The sequence below is a fragment of the Fringilla coelebs genome (genome assembly GCF_963513975.1).
Source record: "Fringilla coelebs genome assembly, chromosome: 7".
Lineage (NCBI taxonomy): Eukaryota > Metazoa > Chordata > Aves > Passeriformes > Fringillidae > Fringilla > Fringilla coelebs.
Genome location: NC_140035.1, coordinates 4,995,688 through 5,016,062, shown reverse-complemented (window position 1 = coordinate 5,016,062; position 20,375 = coordinate 4,995,688). Strand labels below are relative to the sequence as shown.

Here is a 20,375-nt window from a genome sequence, read left to right as displayed (position 1 = left end):
TTAGGCATTACTTGAAATATGATTGTAAACAAAAAACTAAGGAAGCACTTATTCAGCAGCCCTTTAAAAAGTGATAACAGATATTTCAGCCATGGGAAAGTGCTGAAAATTATAAATAAATTAAAAATGCTTCTCTAGGCATTTTCTGTCTGCCCATAAAAATTTATAACAAGTCATTTAAAAACCTCTTCAGATCTCTCTTTAATAAAAACACACATTCCTGAAAACATTCCCACAGCATAATGCTTTGCCCACTTGTAAAAATGGAGCATTACTGAAATTATGAGTTCCAACTGGTAGAAGTCAGCAGTGAAAACAAATTTCTTCTCTTTTTCTATTCTTCAACACCCAAGTAGTAACTATGGGTAATTTGAAATAATTTTTAGGTGGTGCTGTAACAGCAGAAATTCTTGACATGTGTCCACCTGAGATGGACAAAGAGCTGACACTTGGAGGTTTTGTGTTCAGACTGATTTGTGTCCAGAGTTGAACAGTTTTATTAATACCACATCATGAACCACTAAAGCACAGTCTTGTTAATTCAATACTTAAAGCCTAGGCAGTATAGATCAATGAGATTTTCTCCAAGGAATTATGACATTTCAGGTAAATTAATTTAATTGCTAAATTGAGCACTTTAAGCACAGAGGATCTCACCAAAATACCCATCACTTGCACTTCTGAGCCTGGAATTAAACATCAGAAAAACATCCTAATTCACATAATACAACAAGAAATGCTATTCTGTGATTTCTAGAATTCAAGCTGGCTAAGAAATCATTCCAGCAGTGTGACCAAGCTAGGTTTGGCCTAAATTAGAGTGAAGACATTTTAAAGTACTTAATAATATTCTACAGAAAATATTCCCTCCCCACCCCTAAACCACAGCAAGAACTTAGAGGCTCTTTTCTCAGAAATTCTGGTTTCCTGGGTCTCAGTATTAGTCATTCCAGAGGTTCCCAGAATATACAATTTTAGATAAAAATGCTGCAGGTTTTTTTCCTTTCTTTGACTGTTACTTCAAAGTCATTATTATTTGCTATGTTGCCCTCACTGCCTTTTCACCATTGCTGCAGTGTTTTATTCTCCTGAATGACTCACTTTTAATTTAGGATCCAAAACACCTCAGTGCTTCTCAAACTCCTTTTGGTCAGTATTTCTGAGTGAGTACTTTTAGGTATCATCTTGTATCAGTTAAGCTGAAAGCTCATTTTGATGAATATTAGCAGGGGAGGTATTTTTTTGAATCAGGGATTTTATTTCTTCACCTTTCAGTTTCAGCTAATTAATGTGTATATTGAACAACATCACAAAACTCTGCACTCACAGCCAGCCTGGCCTTTTGCAATGACCAAAACTGACCAGCTGCTCATTTTCTGGTTTTCCTGCAGTTTTCAGTACCTACCTAGGAGGCTCTGATCAATGCATGTTCCATTCATCAATGCCTTTCCTTCTGGACATGCACACGTTGCCCCAGAAGGGTTGAGTAAACAAATGAATTCACACGTCAGGTCCAAGCAGGGGTTAGGCACTGTTTAAAAAAGACAAAATATTAGATATAAAAGACAAAATATTGATTTTTTTTTAATTTAAAAAAATTTAGAACTGTGTTCTAAAGCTAAGAAAATATAAATAATCAGATAAAAAAATCCTGATACACTTCCACTTCCCAGGATATCAACAGCCTCGAGTCTGTGAACACATTCCCCAAACAGCAATGGAAGACCCACAGAAGGATAGAATTTATTCCATTACCAAAAAATCTATTGGTAACATGGAGTAAAAAATTTCATCTGCTTCTGGCTAGAGGGATTGTTATTCATCTCTCCTCAAATTTTTTTTACATCTCAGTTACAGTGCAGGTACAAAAGGCATTTCTGTACAAATTTATCCAGCCTCCTTTCAAATGAGTGCAAAGACATCAAAATGATATAAAGAAATATGACTAAATCTATTTTCAGTTTGTACAATCAGGCTCTGGTTTATGCTTTTACAACTTGGCTATTTTCCCTCCCCCTGAGGTTGAATTTAAAGTATTTACAGTAATTATGCTTACTCACAGTCCGTTTGTTTGTAGCGGTGAAAAATCAAGGCACTTTTTGCTTTATCAACATCCACACTTAGATATTCCACAAGGCTCTTGCCAAATTTGTGCACTCGAAATGCACCATTTTTAGGGCCTGCTCCATATATGTAATCCTCAAAAATGTCAATTCTATGTGGATGCAGTAAACCTTGAATAAAAATGGATAGTAAACACAAATACATATTCATATTCAAGTAATAAACAACTTTTTAAAATAAAAACTTCAATTCATTACTGTGATTAACACCTAAGGACATTATTTTTCAGACAGCTTGTTTGGTCCTCACAAAAATTACTTTTAGGAAAGCAATCTTCCTCAAAGGAACCCTTTCCATTTTGCAGACAACTTAAATCTCAAGATTTTTGTCAGTTTTCCACACAATTGAGTTTCAGAAACTGGCTGGCAACTGAAAAAAAAGAAACTCTGTAGTAAAAACTCACTAATTAGAGCAGACTTGTTCTACTTGTTGTACCTTAGGTACAACACCTTAACTAGATGCATGTGACAAGGAAGAAAGAGGTCATTTGGCTTCACATCAAAGAAATTATTCTGACAAAACAATTCTTCAGCTCCTTCCTAACATATTCCAAATGCTAGTTTTTGTACTACACTTGTTTTAGTTCATAATTACAGTAAATTAATGCAAAAGAAATTGTTAACTCCACCAACTCCTCGTTTTTAAGAGCTCTGAGGGCCTCTTAGGCCACCAGTTGGATTCCTGTGTACAACTGGCTGTAGAATTTCACATTTGCCCTCAACAAGGAAATGGCTTCTAACTCAAACTTCTTTGCCTGAGATGCATCTCTTCCTGAAGCCATAAAGAATCAGAATATATTCCTTGTGACACCTTGTGCCTCCTATTTTCTCCATTTACTCAAAAAATGGTTTTGTATTTCCCTTCTATTTACTTAATTTTCATCAATCAGCCTTCATTTCTTCCTATTGTTCTTTCATAGTATCAATGCCTGGCACCCAGTATTTCATTTTCATAAAAATATGAATGAATTCTAATTAATTCTTTTAGGCTTGCTCTTGGGTTGAAGATTTTAGTCTCTTTGTAAAGCAATTTCTAAACTGCCCCAATTTTCCTGTGGTCCAGTGCTAGAGGAGGTTGAGGTCAGATCCCTAGACTCAAAGTGATCTCTCTCCAGATGATTAACTTTATGTATATTGGTACAAGTTGTGGAATAACATGCTTTTAAACCAAAAGAATATGTTTTCCATCTTGTCCTGCTCAATTAGGATTATGGGAGATTCCTCCTAGAATCCTCCAGAATATCCTGGTGGATTTAGGGTTAAAACACTCAGCAGCACCAGGTATAATAACACCCTGACAATTCTCCAGAACCAGCTGCCCACTCATCAATCCTCCCCAAAAGGCTGCTTTCAAATCTTTTTTTAATGTGTTCCTTTTATTTTCTACTCAAATTTCATAAATTCCTTACTTAACAAATTGTTAAAAAGCCATTTTGCAATTGCAAACAGTTTGCTTCACCAGAATCTCCTTTTTTATCAAAAGGAGCTCTCTTCATTCACATTCTGTTAGCAGAATTCTGTGATTACTCACTGACCTGGAAGCCAAGCCCATTATTCTCCAAAAACTGATTCAGATCAACTGTCCTACAACCCCTAAAACTCCAGTTCAATGCAGGCAGCTCTAATAGAAGTCCAAGTGAGATCAAGCCTAAATATTAATCACAATGTTACTCAGTAATATCTATACTTGCAGCTCTGACATATCATTGAATCTTTGTTCCCCTAAGGTAACTTTATTAGATTATCTTAAAGCTGAAATTATCTTTATTTTATCTAAACCACTTGCTTGGATAATGTTTGAAGCATTGTCCAACAAAACCACAAAAAAATTACTCAATAATCACTGATTTTTGCTTAGATAATTCCTCTGAATGGTGAAATTTCAGCCAAATAAAATAAAATAAAATAAAAAAATAAAAGTAAAATACCTTGTTTTGTGCTCACAGACACAACAGAGTCGGACCCATCAAAATGAACACTGCCAATAACAGACAGCTCAAAATCAGCCCAGAACAAGCGTTGGCTGAAGGGATCAACTACGAGACCTACAAAGGAGATAAAGATCAAATAGGAACATAAAACCTGAAAAAAAAATTAGTATTTTTCTATAACTTTACATTTTTATGCCATTCATATTCTCATGTACACAAAATATTGTGGCAATGAAAAGACTTGACTGGAAAACAAAGAGAATAAAATATTACAGCTCCCACTTAAACCTTCCCCTTGGGGCAACCATGGTTTTTTACTTTCTTTACCTTACTCTGCCCAAGGTCAGCACCTTTTCTAACCCATTCTCCTCGAGATAGAAATACCAGGTGGGAATTAAATATAGAGGCAAATCCTCTACCCTGTCCTCCCAACCAAAATCTAATATGCCAATTGCACCAGTGTGATCCTGTGTTAAAAACAAGGCATTCAGAATTCATGAAGTCTTTGCACCCTGTATTTAGTTCTGTTCTCATTTTCATCACCAAGACTTCCCATGCAGTCTTGAAGAATTAAAAAACAGATTATTTCAACTACATTATTGCTTCAAGACTTAAACAGAAATATTGGAAGATATATAGCTATATATATATTTTTTTCCATCTGTATATGAAAAGAAAACAAAAGAGAATAAAAGATCAATGACATTATAAATAGCCAGCCTCTAGGCAAGAATTAAATAGTTAAATCAAGTAGTCCATGCTTCACAAAGGAAGATTAAATGGTTAATATGCCATTTTAAGTCATGTCAAACACTACAGCCTGAAGAAAATATTAAAACCATAAAATAATTTCATTCTGAGCTTTTGAAGTTGCAGTGCATCTTTAATAAGAATGGGAAAAGGTATTTTTCTTCCTATTTATGTAGGCAGGTAAGTCAGAAAAAATACATCAAAAGAAATTATACATAGCAGCGAAAATACTCCTCTTAAGGTCATAAATTAATCAGCTGCAGATAGATGAGAGGAAGCAGAGAAAATCTGACTCACAGACCAGTGAAATGTGTTTACATTTTAAACTCCATTAAAAAAAACCCTCTTTTAAAGAAACACTGGCATTTCAGGGATATGGCTAAAGAGAATAATTTCTGGTAAAAGGCAATCACAGTGTGTCATTTCTGTGTGACACATGGGACCTGAAAGGGGCATGCTTTAGAAGCAGTCCCCACTTTCCAGCTTTAAATTATCCTTTGCATTTTAATGAGAAGATTTAAATACAAATTAATATGTAACTAGTATTTTCAATGTACTTCCATGGTATCAGAGATAAAAGTATTTTTATTTGTTTTATACATATAACACTCCTGTGATAGCCATTTCCCTGTGAATCCTATGAAGTCAAGCCCAAATGCTCAAACTCTCCCTCCTATTTGAAGTAGGAAAGCCATATGTGGTAATAAATTTAACAACAGTGTAAATAATATTAGTAAAGTTCCAATTGGGAGAAAATATTAAAGGTTTGAACTCTTTCTTTGCGTTCCCTCTATAGGGGCCTGTGTTAAATATCTGACAAAAAATTTTAAAACTCCATGAACATCCATTTTCTGCCATGAAGTAGAGGAAGAAAACACAGAAGGATGTTACTAAAGTATTTCCAGGCAGCAAATACAGGAAAATGCCCATTTCTTGTGTGTTTTGTCAGGGTTTTTTTGTTTGTTTGTTTTTTCTTTTTTTTTAAACAGAGAAACTGAAATCTTCCTGAGCTAGTGAGCACCAGGTATTTGGGAAAAATAAGGAGTTTACCTGTAGGTCTTTGCAGGTTCTTTTGAACCAGTATCCTTCTCAAAGTACCATCCATAGATGATTCCTCTATGTGGGACCGATCCCCAATAACTGTCCAGTACATCATCCTGAAATATTAAACACAAAAATTAAGCACAGAGCCTCAAAACTCTTCAATGATACTCAATTTTTTTGAGCCTTTCAACATTCCTGGCAGAGTGAAGGTCTTGGTTTACATTCAGGTGAGTTGAGCAGGAAATTAAAGAAACAACTTGGAAAAGTTTAGACAACTGCAGAATTTTCTTTCTTTCCCTTGCCGCATTTTGCGATTTTATCGGAATTACCAAATCAGAGCGGTGTTGGAGGATACATACCCCTTTTTAGGGTTGACAGCAATTGCATATGGCTCTCCTGCAATGCTGGTGAGCAGCCTGGTGCAGTTGGGTCCCTTCAGCTGTCCCACATTGATGGAGTACCTGAGGCTGGTCCAGTGAGTTGTGTAGTAGCTGAACCAATGCATTCGGGAATGATCAGTCCAGTAAATATTCCCAGCCACCCAGTCCACAGCAATGCCCCTGGGCCTTTTGAACTCTGGACACTGGAAAGAACAGATGTGGCAGTCAGATTTGGGGAAATGGCCTTTCACAGCAGCTGCACAGCCACAAATTCCTGTCTATTTTCAGAAACGCTGCGTTGGGAAGACTTAAACTGCACCTGCAGCTCTGACACCTCTAGTCCATGCAGAAGAACAAGTCAAAGTTTCAAATCTGTTCTCTCAAGTTTAAGGCTTCCCTCAGTAGGGAAAAATCACTTTGACATCAACTACTATTGATTCTGAAGCAAACAAGTGTTTTGGACTGTAATTTGAAACTGAAGGCCAAGAAAGTTTTAAGATTCTGCAGCTATTTTATTCCATGGTGTTCCATCCCAAAGCCCTCAGTGAAAACAGTGTGAACCCATCCTGAGGAGCAGGTAGAGAAAATCACTGCATTTAGAAAACTGCATGAAATTCCCTCTGTGTTCATGAATATTCATCTTCACACATAAAAGGTGCTTGACTGATTATAACATTAAATTTATCAGCTGTGGGATCTCCATCTTTTTTTTTTTCCATAATCATTAAGGCTCAGCTCTGAAAGATGGTCCTAAGGACAGGAGTTCCTATTGCAAATAGGAGAGCTACATGAACAACTCTGAAGTTTACTGGAATTCCTGCAGAAATCAGTATTCCCTGTCAAATAGGATTAACCAACTCTTTCTAACATGAATGCAGTGTATCATGAAAACCTCAAAACCAGCATGAGCTAAATACACATGCAGTTGTTTGCCTATTTACTTATAACTATATCAAGTTAAATGATGAAAAAACCTCAGATATTCCTTAAAAATGAAACAATGAAATGCTACTAAGCCACATAACTGAAAACCAGGAAAGAAAATCCTAAAATAACTTGTTTCCCTTAAGTGTCAGAGTTCCTTAATACCACAAGACATTTGTAGACTATTTTTATCATAAAATAATGGTCATTTCATTCTCTGGGTGAAATAAGAGGACCACAAGGGTGAATTTAGAGTTCATTGCTCATAATCTTTTTAATTCTGCAAAAATTTCATAGAAGGTATGTATTATAGATATGTAGAACCTTGATTTTCTATTTAGAGGAATAGTAAAGCAGCAAAATCAGTCACTGCATTTACAAAACAGTATTTTTCAGAAACAGGGTTGATTTTTAAAGTTGAATAAAATATTGTACCATAATTCTTTGGTATGAGATGATGACACTGGTGGCATATGCTTCCACAAATAACAGAATTTTTTAAGTGTAGCATTTGCATGTAACAAACTTTTTTCTTTGTTACTATCCAAGCAACATTCACAGAAAGGACCAGATACCAAAAAAGGGGTATTTTCAGAAGACACAAACTGTATTTTCAGTTCAAACTCCTTTTAATTCTGGGCAAAATTCAGGCACCTGAGTCAACAAACCTCTCATACCTGGAGATCTCTTTGGATACTACAAGGATTAATGGCTTACAGTGCTGGAACCAAATATTCTTTTAAAAAGATGTCATGGCTTTTTAAAGCTGTCATGGCCAGAAAAACCTCTCACCTTTTCTTTTTTGTGACTGTTCAAACCCACAGTTTACAATAAGACTCATTTTTGAGAGCCTGGAAAGACCAAGATGGGCAACAGACTGAGAGATGGTTCCCAAAAAAGGTGCTTATAGAAGCAGATGAGACATCCTAAAAGAGACAGCTGACAAAAACTGGGGAAGGAGGATGGAGTTGTTGAGGAATACTGACCCAGACTCCTCAACCAGACAGGAAAAGTCTGGTTTCAGTTCCAGTAATGCTGGGGGGAATATTAAAGATCAAATGAAGAAGGAGATGAACAGAAGAAATGTCAAGGAGCCATCTGGTGTAGGAGATTTTAAAAAAAGAGGAAAAAAACCCCACTAGCTGATGCTGTGGCTGTGCAATTTCCAGTTGTGTTCATTAAGTTGCAGCCACATCATATTTCTGAGCTCTTCTGCATCTTCTCACACTGTCTAGTAAAATTGCTAACTGGAAATGAGCTCTTACCTAATAGCTTATTTGGATTATGTTAATTTTGTAGAATAATTCTGCATACAAAATAAGGATGAAAATACAGGAAGAAAATCACATTAATGTTTTCTGCAGTGATTTTAGCCCACTTTGATGGTAATTATAATGTACTACAACTTATTAGAAAAATTGGGGTTTGAAAGCTAATTGCCTTTCACAGTTTGGAAGTCTCTGCACAGCTACAGACCACGTCAGCTCGATGACTTTTGATCAGAACTGCTGACTTTTGTAAATTCTGTTTTCAAGGTAAGGAATTAATAAAAAAAAAAAGAAAAAACAACCCCAAAAAAACCAAATATAAAAAAAGAAGCTGCAGTAACAACTTGGATCTGGAAACCTTTTTCATATAATGGCAGATTACAGATTTTCAGCCCCTAAAGCTGAGTTTGACTGAAGAAAATACGTTGCACATGCAGTAGGAGCACATCCCCTTGCAATGTTTAACAGGAAGAATAAATGACAAATCTCACTTGTATCATAAGCACACCTGAAGCAGTATGTTATTTATTTTGCAGATATTTTGGGTATGGAATTGCTGTGGGACAAAATAAAGGAATGTTTTATTTTGCCTCCTCATTAAAAAATAATACATTATCTAATGTATAATTACTAGAACAGTAAAAATTTTGCCCACTGAAACACAACATTTTTGCTGATAGATGAGCATCCCAGTGGGTGCTGTAATTCACCAAACCACCACTGGTATTACATGAAGTAGGATCATTTATAAACCCCAACCAGCTGATTCCAGAAAGAGCTCTCTGAGTATATAAACTTCATCCAGACAGAACTGTAAATTCCTGGTTTTTTAGAGAAAATGGGCTGGAAGCAGTTTGCATTCACAGGGCTGCACTGGGCCCTGGGGCAAGTGTTGGGAAACAGGAGTGGACTCATCACAAGGGTGGTTGAGGGCTCTCCTGAAGCTCTCAGAACTCTGGGGCTGGCAATAAACTGCCTGGATACACCCCAAAACCTGTGCTTTTCCTCCTGTTAGGTGGTGTCATCATTTTAGTGTTCATCTTTTTGTCCTCCTCCACAAAATAAAGCTCTTGAGCTGAAGTGTGGGGTGGCCCTGTGTACATGGTTCACCTCAGATAACTTCTGCAGCTCTCTCCAGGGATTAGGCAGCAAACAGCTGCCCCAGTTATCACCAATTCACCCTGACTGCCTGAACTCAGTCGGGATGAAATCCTCTTCTGCATCTGTCAATAAACTCTGAAGAGTTGATATTTACTATTTCCTTTAATGCTTGAATTTGTGCCGGTCTTAAACCCCTTTTCACGGAAAATCAGGAGAGCTACTTAGAGCTATTCTCTGAGGAAGGCTCTTGATATGCTAATGCTGTGGAGCAATTTCGGTTGAGATGGGTTTTTGCATTAATGTAATTACCTGAAAATGCAGGTGACTTTGTTCAAGTTTACTGTCCTGATTTACATATCAAAGTCTAGATATAAAAGTTATAATGTAACCTTTGAAAACTTACCCATTAAAAAAAAACTTGGGTTAAAATTAAGGAATTCTCAAGCCTTTTAAAACCAAATTTCAGTGACAATATTAAAGCAACACTATAAAACCAATTAACCTATTGATCAGCTGCAAATAAAGCAACAATATTTGAATATTAATGAGATAACGCTGGGAAAATAACTGAATAGTCAAGTACAATGAGAAGCAAATGTTTCACAAATATAAATGAGAAGTGTCCAAGATATATTCAAATACAGTCTGTATTTGCATTTTCCACATTCAGATTTGTAAAAAAGCTTTGTCTAGCTTGGATCAAGCATTGTCCCAAGGACCTACATGCACTGAAGAGACAGGGCAACACAGGGTATAAAAAATAACATCATTTTTTCAATATCTTTGAATAGAAAATAAAGTGACTAAGAGATAACAGTGAAAAAGGATACAAGAAAATGAATACTATTTCAGTACATTAGGAAAATACTAATTCTAAGAATATTTTATCTCTATTAGTTTAAACAGGGAGACAGTGACAAATGAGCTGTGAAAATTTCCATCCCTGGACTATGAAGATTTCTGAAGGAAGCTCATGCTCCATTTTATGGACCTCTAAGAAAATGTTAGATTTATTAGAGAGGCTGCAGGTCAGCAAACTACTGCTCTTGCTGCAGAATGCACCTGCAGATTAACCCCAAAAATAAAATAAATAAAAAAATAACACCACTAGCTCCTCAACACTAACTTCACAAGGTTTTACACTTTCATTATTTTCTAATGAATAACTCAATACAGAGATCTGTTTATTGGGATTTTTTAAACAGAAATGGACACCACACTGTTAAATGAGAAAAACTCCACAGTAGAATTACTCCACATCTTCAATACAGGTGTCCTTCTGCAAAACACAAACAACAGAGCTGATCTGTTAGAGATCCTAGGCATTATTTTCTACTTCAGATCTACTTTCCATACACTTTCTGTGACACTTCTGCTGGGCAGGTGGAAGTGTTGCTTTTAAACCACTCTTATAAAGATGCAACAACAAATTCCAGGCACCTTCAGGGTCCATTGGTGCTTTTTGCCCTGCTGGTGTCAAAGGTCAGGAATGTCATTCATTTGGAGAGGAAATATTCTTGGGTGGAATGTACTCAGAAGTGGTGTCAGAAGTGTATGAATTATAGATGAAAGATTGGGCTGCTGTTGCTACTCCTGTTGATTCTGGGTGTACAGAGGCAGGCATGTGATGGGAGGTCATCACTGTTTCCTCTCCTAAGTTTAAGGAACCATGAAATGGCCAGACAGGTGTTTCTTCTAACTGGCCAAGAAAAAAATCAAAAACTCTACTCTGCTGTCAAGTTCAATGAAGACTAAAAATCCTAAAATCTAAATTTACAGCATTATAGAAACGCCAATGTAAAGACCACATCGTTACTCTCAGTTCAGCAATATCACTTCCTAGAGAATTTTGTAGAAATATTTCAGGCAAAATGAGTATCAACCTGCATTTATTTTATTTTCAAGTAAAAGTTACCTAAAATTACCCGAGCTTATGAAAATCCACATTTCTGTTGCAAAGTCCAAACCTACATTTATGCTTATTCAAATAAGATAATATGCAGTTCAACAAAAATGGGAATAAATACAAATTGTTCTAACATTTAAACATATGTCATAACTTTTCCAATATTATTGTTTATATGATCACTGTGGAAATTAAGCTTGTGTTTAATCTCCATTTTCTGTCTTCCAAAGATTAGAAATTCATGGCTTTCTTCTTCTATATATTATATTCTTCCGTTTTCTCTGTTGAAATAAAAAATCTTGATGGTATACAGCCTTCCCAATGTTCTAATATAGTGTTTACTTCTCTGCAGGAAAGTTTTTTAAATCCTACAATTGTGTTGTCTTGGAGACTCTACCAAATCTGTCAGAGTCTTGAACAGAAAAGCTTTAGTAGCCATATATATATCACTGAAATAAAATCCTTCTCAGATAGACATTTTAATTTACTGAATCAGCCCACGCTATTATAGAAGAGTCAGAATAGAAAAATAAATTGAGTGAAATTTGTGTGATTTAATCTTTGATGTTGATCACTTACTATCAAGCCACTGTTACTCTGCCTTCTCTCTCTGTCGTGAAGTTTTCTGTAGAAAATCCCTCCTGGATTAAACTGAGTGCTCCAAACAATCATATCCCCTTGAAAATATGCATCCATTCCAGTTATCCTTGAATTGTGTTCAATATGTGAGATTTGCTGATGAGCATCACTGTAGTTGAATGGATATGCAAAACCCAGGATGTCAGTGTCATTAGCAACATAGAGAACTTGATCTTCAGAGCCTAGGGATTATTGTAATGAAACAAAAATAAGGTAAATGTCAACTAATGCAAAAAATCAGCGTGTTTAACTCAAGTAGCTTTTTGGTGCTCAGCTGACAGAATTTCTGAGGTCAAAATTATTTTCTGGTTGTTGAAGACTGCAGAAACCTTTACACTCTGGTCAATAAATGCAACTCTTGATATTCTGATATCAACATATAAACTTCAGTGCACTCCAAGCACACAGGGAGACAGCCAGGACTATATTTTAAGGTGTTTGTAATATAAGAATTTGAATATTTTTAAGCAGTATACAAAAATACAGGATATTATGCATTCAGCCCATATGAATACCATATTTTTTTATGCATGCTGTCTTTAGAGGGTCCTAACTGTATATATTAAAGGAACACAGAGCTGTCAATAAACATGGTTTTAAATTGCTCTGTTGGGAATTAGAAGTGGAATGATTTTATCTTTAGTGAAGGCTGTGAAGTTTTGACTGCAACAGAACCTGTGTCTTACACCTCATTTCAGACAGCCAGATGCCATCTTGATCCCTACCCTATGTTATAAAGTATATTATTCATAAGAAAATGTTCTCAAATATCAATACATTAAGTTTTGAGAAAGTTAAAATCTGCTTGATAATTTAGAATGTATTTGGATAATTTTTATTTCTCCATTCATATCTCATTTACCCATAGAGAATCAATTTAAAATGTCACACTTCCTCCTTATCAGTATGAAATATCAAACATCATTTGTTCCCTTCCTCCTGACAAAGAGGAGGTTGGTTAAAGCAAATATCAGTGAGGAAAGAAGGAAGCATGAACGGTATTACAATGGAAATGAAGCTTGTGGAAAATTCAGATTTAGGATAACGATTCCCAGATTTTTAAATTATAAACTCTCAGAATTATATCTGTGTTCCTATAATGACAAACTATTATCTTCCATTAGTAACCCTATTTGTTCCCATGTCATAATCTGATTTCTTTAGTAACAGGCAATGATGCCAAACCCTGAGAGAGTCCATGCTATGTGTGAAATACTAATGACTCATTAATACAATCTTCCCATGGCAAATTTCCTTCAAAAATATGGACAATCTATATAACAAATGACAGCACTGCCTATTTTGATTTTTACAGCCTTACCTTTTGCTATGCAACTGTTGTTCCTCTCCTTATAATTTTTCTCACACTCACATCTGTAAGAGCCCTTTAAATTATGGCAGTGTTGGGAGCAGGTGCCAAATACCATGCACTCATTGACATCTATGAAGAAAAAATTGTCATTTATACACCTGTAGTTCAACACACTTCTATTTAACATGTTCATACAATCATGGAACAAAGCAGATGAACAATGGGAGCTCATAAACATTTTCCTGCTGACCAGTGTGGCATCATACATATCAAGACTACATTTTCTAAGGAATTTCATTTTCTATCTGTTCACTTTGATTTCAATTTTGTATTATGCATCTTCATTATTTTATGCATCTCAAAATATCCTCATATGCCAACCTCAAGCAATGTTAAATAATCTACTAGAACTTAAAAAATCCATTTACTCCTTGAATTTTTTATTAATCTGACTTGAAATTTTTGACATTCTAACGACTTATGTTCAATTAGTTGTTCTTAACAACTAATGTTAAATCTTTGATAACCTCTCCAGGTAAAATGTATGAATCTACATTTTGTAGATACTTTCTGGTGTTTTTGTTTGTTGTTGATTTTTTTCTGTTTTGGTTTGGTTGGGTTTTTTTTGTTTTGCTTTTTGTTTTGTGGTTTTGTTGGGTTTTTTCTTTGTTTGTTTTTTTTTTAAATTTCATAATGGCATAGCCATCCAACAACTTTTATTCTGCAGAAAAAAACTTCAAACATGATATGTATCTCCTTCTCCAGCACAGAAATTTGACTACAGAACTGACTTTTAATATTTTGCATCAAAGGAAGATGGAAAATATGTGTACCTTCACATTGTCTATTCCTCCTGTTTCTCTGAAATCCAGGTTTACACTGACACAAAAGGGATGATTTTGTTTGATTGCAGAATGCATCATCTCCACAAGGATTCACATTATCTTCACATGTATATTCAGCGATGCCTAAACATAAAAAAAATGTCTAAAAAATCCCTGATAGGTTTGTTCAAAGGGTTAAAAATGATATCTAAAGTGACAACAACAAATAACAAATTCATCTTTCTGTTTAAAGGGCATCAGGTAAATTTTTAACAAATAAATGACATTATACATTTACATCTTATCTACATCTACATCTACAGCTTATCTACATCTACATTTACAGCTTATCTACATCTACATAATTTAATGTATTATATTTTATGCAATGACAGTATTTAACAGATACATTTCCCAACAAGAATTTAATACTAAAATTTTTCTTGTTGCAAATATGAAACAATACAATCAACTTGTACTTAAATTTAGTAAAGAACTTGTTACTACACCAAAAATCCTCTACAACTTGAATTGCCATCAAATTTGCCTTGCTCTTGTGGTACAGAATTCCATCTATTTTTAAATAAAAGAAGGATCTACGTTAAACTGACTTCTGAATTGTTCAATAGGCCTTGCACAGATGAATCTTGGTTAATTGTTTCTTTTCTGCTACAATCAAGAGAACAGATCTTGCCAGCCCAACTCACTTATTTTGCAGTCCTGCTCATCTGAGCCATCTCCACAGTCATCAAACCAGTCACACTGCAGCTCCATGGGAATGCACTTCTTGTCATTGCAAGCAAACTCATCTTTTTTACATGGTCTGGCTTTATATGTGATTTTATCTACATAATCACAGATTAATAAGGGAAAAAAATGATCAGTATTTAGGATTCTCTGGTTATTTTAGACACATACAAATGGGAAGGACCTCGAAGCATTAAGCAACTGGAATTTATTTCAAGCTTAATTTCTTTTGGTTTCAAATTCTGATCTGCTAACCTGCAGTTAAGCCTGAAGGACAAGCATGTGATAGATGGGTAATGCAATGATTGACTCCCACAATTAATGGACAAATATCATGTATATAAGTTAAGAAAAATTTATAGATTTATAGTTATGTTGTACTCTCTGGTGTAGTTATCAAGGTTCAGCTGGAGTTGGGACATCTGGGAGGGCTGGGTTGTCACTGTGGTACCCCTGACCTCCAATCAGGGTTTGAGGAAGAGATCTCTACCACTGGACAGTGAAGAAAGGGTTGATGGACAGAACTTGGGGAGAGGTTAAAGGGTTAAAAAGGAAAAACCTCCATTGTGAGGGGTCTGAGCACATGGCAGGGAAAATCTTTTTCTATCAGCGCCGTAACATTTTTTCTTTATTCAGTCCTCTGTTGTATTTTTGATAAGGTTTAAGAACCCTTCCTAAACTATGAAAAGCGAGGAGCTATTTCTCACAAGCAGATCTGTGTAAGAAAGTTTGCCTTCAAGGTGTTTTCTTTGCTCTGAATGCCTTGAAAGGTGATATCACCTACCACAGTGATCTTCATCCGAGTTGTCTCCACAGTCATCGACCTCGTTGCAAATCTGCTCAGGCCGCAGACAAACCCTGTTGTTCCTACATCTGTAGGGCCTGGTTGGAGGGCAGGGAAACTTCACTGCACAGCAAAGAAAAGAAGCAGCTGTTACCCAGCTATTAATCCTTTTTTAATGACACATCAAAGCCGGATATGTGTTGGCGCTCTAAGTTCTTCGTTTAGAGATTTTGTGTCATAAGGGTGATTTATAGCTTTTTTTGAGAACTAGTAAATATGGCAGAAAAATAGCAAAAGAAGGATGAAGTGTAATGATGCTCGATATTACATCATACAAGTAACTTTTTCTTCCCTCTGTGGGTTTCCTACAGAAAAGTTTCATTTCTCAAAAATAGCAAATATCAAATATCTGAAATTACATGAAAAGCAATAACAGAAGAAAACTATATCCCCACATTTCAAGCTTATCTTCTAAAAGCAAGACAAAATTGAAGACACACATGCCTTTATAAATTTCTGTGTCTTAAATGTCATTCTTGCTTTATTATACAAAAAAACTCTGAAAAATATAATGCCATACCACACATTTCAGGAACTTCATCGGAGTTATCTCCACAGTCATCCTCACCATCACAAACCCAGAAATGTAGTTTGCAGAGGGAATTGTTGCACAAAAATTCATCAGCTCTACATATATTTCCCCCTGGGGAGATGAAAAGACAACAGAAAAAAAAAAAAAAGGCAGGAAAACAAAAAGATGAAAGTCAGTTTTTGGTAAAACCAGTACAACCACTTATCACATCCTATTTGCAGAGAGTAGCACAGGTAGCATAACTAAATTTAGGATCCCAAAGAACATGCTGGAGAGGAAGAGGAATACTCATCCAAAAACTCCTCCTTGACCAAACAGTTCCTGCTCCTGGCTGCTGGCTGGGAATGACCAAACCAGTGACCAACTGGGAATGTTCCACTTGCATTTAGCCAGGAGATGTTCAGACTCCCTGTCTGCCACTCTCCTTGGTGATGCAGCCTCTCAGCAAAGGCCTGGTGCTACATCAGGAATTTGGGCCATCAGAGAAGGAGATAAACAGAAATAGGGCCAAATATGTGAAAAGCCACTTGAGTCCAGGTTTGTTTCACACCAATGTCTGATCCTCCACCTATTCCTGCTCCACTCTGAGTCACATTCAGAGAGAAAGTGATTGCAGCCCATCTGCCACGAGGCAACACCTTCTTCTTCTCCTGAGGAGCAGCAGGCTTGGCCAGGTTGGTAAAACCCCCACCACCTCTAAATGCTGTGTCTAGGAAAGGTCCAGCCACGTGGGCACAGAACAGATAAAATAAAGTGACCTCTGACAGGATCTTCCGTTCTGTAACTTCTGAAATGACTCATCAGGATATTTATTGAACACAGAAAGCAGCAAGAATGAAATCTTCCTTGTGTTCTGAATCATCTAATAAAAGGGAACATAGGGTAAGGGAAAATGGTTTAGGGCAGAGTGCTCCCAGGCTTTAAAAATTATTTCAAGGTGGATTCAGTTTTAATGTGTGTCGTGCTAAGAGAGAATTTGTTTCTCAATTATGACTAAATTTTATCACTACCAATCAACAAAGTTATGGAAAGTTCTTGCAATTAATTTCCTATAAAACGTTTTTTGGTTACTGGATTTTCAGTTTCCTGAGAGGAGTGGAGTATGACATAAATAAAGCTGTGTACCTTCAGAGAAGGAAACAATGAAATTTTATATGATAATGCCAAAACTCTCAGTGTGGCTTACCTCAATGCATTACACCCACTCTCAGAGCTAGATCAGGCTTCAGTGGCTTTTTACTCATTCATTCAACGCCCTGTTCACACCTCATTAAAATCAACAGAAGGCTTTCTTTTGCTATAAAGGTTCAGAATGGCTGAACTTTTTTCCCCCAGAAGCTAATTTCCGTGAAATGCCCGTTGCATAAAAGGATATTCGAACTCTCACACTGTGCTACCAGGTATAATTCACTCCCATGGCAAATATAACTTATCAACATTAACAGAAATATCCTGTATAATTATCCAAGGAAAATATATAAAATTCAAGTACTCTTCATGATGAAAGGCATGAATCCAAATAATAGTGTGTGCAATCACAAGATAACCATCATTCTAGTTGTTTAATAAGATTGAAGAGAGTTATTTTTGCAAACATGCACAGTGGGCCACAGATAAATATTATGGATATTATTTTAGAATGCTGTAGAATAAAGCTCCATTTGTGTTTGCTGAATTTCCAAAGCTGAAAAAATTAGTTATCAGTGAGATAAACTGGCATTTCTTTCATGTGATTGCTCTGCCTGTCATAATTCCTTTATAAAATAGATTTCTGCAACAGAATCATAATTGTGACATAAATACAAAGTATGATAGCAATAACCAACTAGGAATGGGCTTCTTATTGTATTGTAAGCAATTTGCAGTTCACAGAAGCTCCATTATGCTACCCAAAGAATAATGTGGGCATCAGATAAAATAAGTGCTACTATTTACTTACACTTCATTGGGTTTTAAAGAGATACAGTCCAGATATTTTAAAAGCAGTTTTAAAATTGACTAGATGGTTGTTATTTATTTATTTATTTATTTATTTATTTATTTATTTATTTATTTGACTTTGTTATCTGTCTTCTTTCACCTAAACATCTCTGGAATATTCTTCACATACTCTGAATTTTCTGGTCTTTATTTCAAACGTAATCACCCCCACATTATGTCTTTTTTCTTTCCTTTTAGTCTGAAGTATTGTGTAATAGACTTAAAACAAGGAAAGGATAATTTACAATGATTACTTTTTATCTGATTATTATCCCATATAACTGTACTCCATTCTGTTTTGAATTTAAGCACAGAACATGTGACTGTAGAAGGCTAACCCACAGAATTACACACTTTAAAGAAAAAGAAGAAAAATCCAGGAAAAAAACCCCAAGAAGATGACAAAACGCCAACTAAAACTGTTCTTTAGAAAAAAAATCCTTAAATTTGACTTAGAGGGGGGTCTGATGAGGAATGTGGAGCTCAAGGGCAGCCTGGGATGCAGTGACCATGGAATGGTGGAGTTAAATCCTTTGGGGCTGCAAGGAGGGTGCTGAGCAAGCTCCCTGCACTGGATTCCAGGACAGCACACTTGGGATTCTCCAGGATGTGCTTGGGAAAGCCCTGGAGGGAAGAGGGGCCCAGGAGAGCCTGGTTGGTATCCAAGCATCCCCTCATCCAAGCCCAGGAGCGATGTGTCCCAACAAAGGGGAAGACAAAATGTGCCAGAAGGACTCTTTGGATGAACAAGTTGCTCCTGGACAAACAGAAAAAAAAGAAGGGGAAGCACTGGCACAGGTTGACCACAGATGCCCATCCCTGGAAGTGTCCAAGGCCAGGTTGGATGGGGCTTGGAGGAACCTGGGACAGTGGAAGGTGTCTCTGCACATGGCAGAGGGCTGGGACTGGATGACTTTTAAAGTCTCTTCCAACCCAAAGTGTTCTGTGATTCTCTGAAATAAACAGAAACCCAGGCTCTTAAGATGACTTATTTAGCAAATGTTCATTATATGGCACAGCTGTGTGATTTATTGTGCATGGCTTTGTAGTTTATTGGGGCCTATAAAAGCTTGAATTAACCAGATTTACTGCTGACTTCCTTGATGAAAAAGAATATGCTTCCAGTAACAACGTGACCTTTTCATCACTGGGGAGGGAAAGAGAAAGGAGGAACAAGTCATAAACAACCTAAGTTTTGCTTATTCCTGCAGATCTCTTGTTAAATTGCTGTACTGCCTTTGTCAGGAGAGGTCACAGAGCTTTCCTTTCTCCACTCACAATGGCCAGGGTGCCACTAACTGTGTGTGCTCATGAGAAGCCCAACGAGCTTGTTCAGAGAAGCGTCTCTTGCCTTGGTCGCAGTTTTCCTCGTCGCTGCCATCCACGCAGTCATGGATGCCGTCACAAAGCCATCGCACGGGGATGCAGTAGGCCTTGTTCCTGCAGCGAAACTGCTCTTCCTTGCAGTCTGTCACACAATCCATCTGTGGGAACACAGACAGCAGCTCTGGGTGAGTGAACGGGAGCAGCAACGACTCGTCCGCGCTGCCAGGGGGGAGCAGGCGCTGGTGGAAACCGCCCCAGAGCCGTGCTTGGGGGTTGACTTTGAGAAAACCAAATTTTTGCACTCCAAAACCTGCCCACAGACCACAGAAACACACAACCATGGGGCTAAGCTATCTAACACAATTTGCCTTTTCAATTAAAATAAATCAGGAAAAAGAAACAAATCGCCAGAAATGTGTCAGGTACCTCATCAGAGCCGTCAGCACAGTCCAGCTCCCCGTTGCATTTCAGGGATGCTGAAATGCAGCCTCCACTTGCACACACGTACTCACTTGAAGAGCAGGTTGGAGATGCTGGTTACAAACACATATTTTAGCATTAAGAAAAAGACAACTTATGAATAAATTGATTTTTAATTTAAAGTTTCCTTCCGGTTGATTGTATCTAAGCACTTTCATAAACTACAATAAAATATTTGAATTGTGGCAAATCTGAATTGTGGCATCCTAAATAAATTGCATAATGATAGTGAAAAGGTATTTGTGTTTTTTCTCTTAGAAATTT

General features: G+C 36.6%; 1 protein-coding gene across 1 annotated transcript in view; it reads right to left on the bottom strand.

Annotated features, from left to right (window-relative positions):
* Positions 1-20,375, bottom strand: part of LRP1B (LDL receptor related protein 1B) — a gene marked incomplete at both ends in the record, with an annotated part of 618,484 nt that overhangs the window by 39,338 nt on the left and 558,771 nt on the right. The window contains 13 exons of the mRNA XM_084209463.1: positions 1,406-1,531; positions 2,061-2,234; positions 4,052-4,168; positions 5,855-5,961; positions 6,208-6,431; positions 12,007-12,248; positions 13,388-13,507; positions 14,212-14,346; positions 14,910-15,047; positions 15,734-15,856; positions 16,314-16,436; positions 19,657-19,789; positions 20,058-20,164. Of these exons, the coding sequence (XP_084065589.1) occupies positions 1,406-1,531; positions 2,061-2,234; positions 4,052-4,168; positions 5,855-5,961; positions 6,208-6,431; positions 12,007-12,248; positions 13,388-13,507; positions 14,212-14,346; positions 14,910-15,047; positions 15,734-15,856; positions 16,314-16,436; positions 19,657-19,789; positions 20,058-20,164 (1,869 nt within the window). The remainder of the gene's footprint in view (positions 1-1,405; positions 1,532-2,060; positions 2,235-4,051; positions 4,169-5,854; positions 5,962-6,207; positions 6,432-12,006; positions 12,249-13,387; positions 13,508-14,211; positions 14,347-14,909; positions 15,048-15,733; positions 15,857-16,313; positions 16,437-19,656; positions 19,790-20,057; positions 20,165-20,375) is intronic.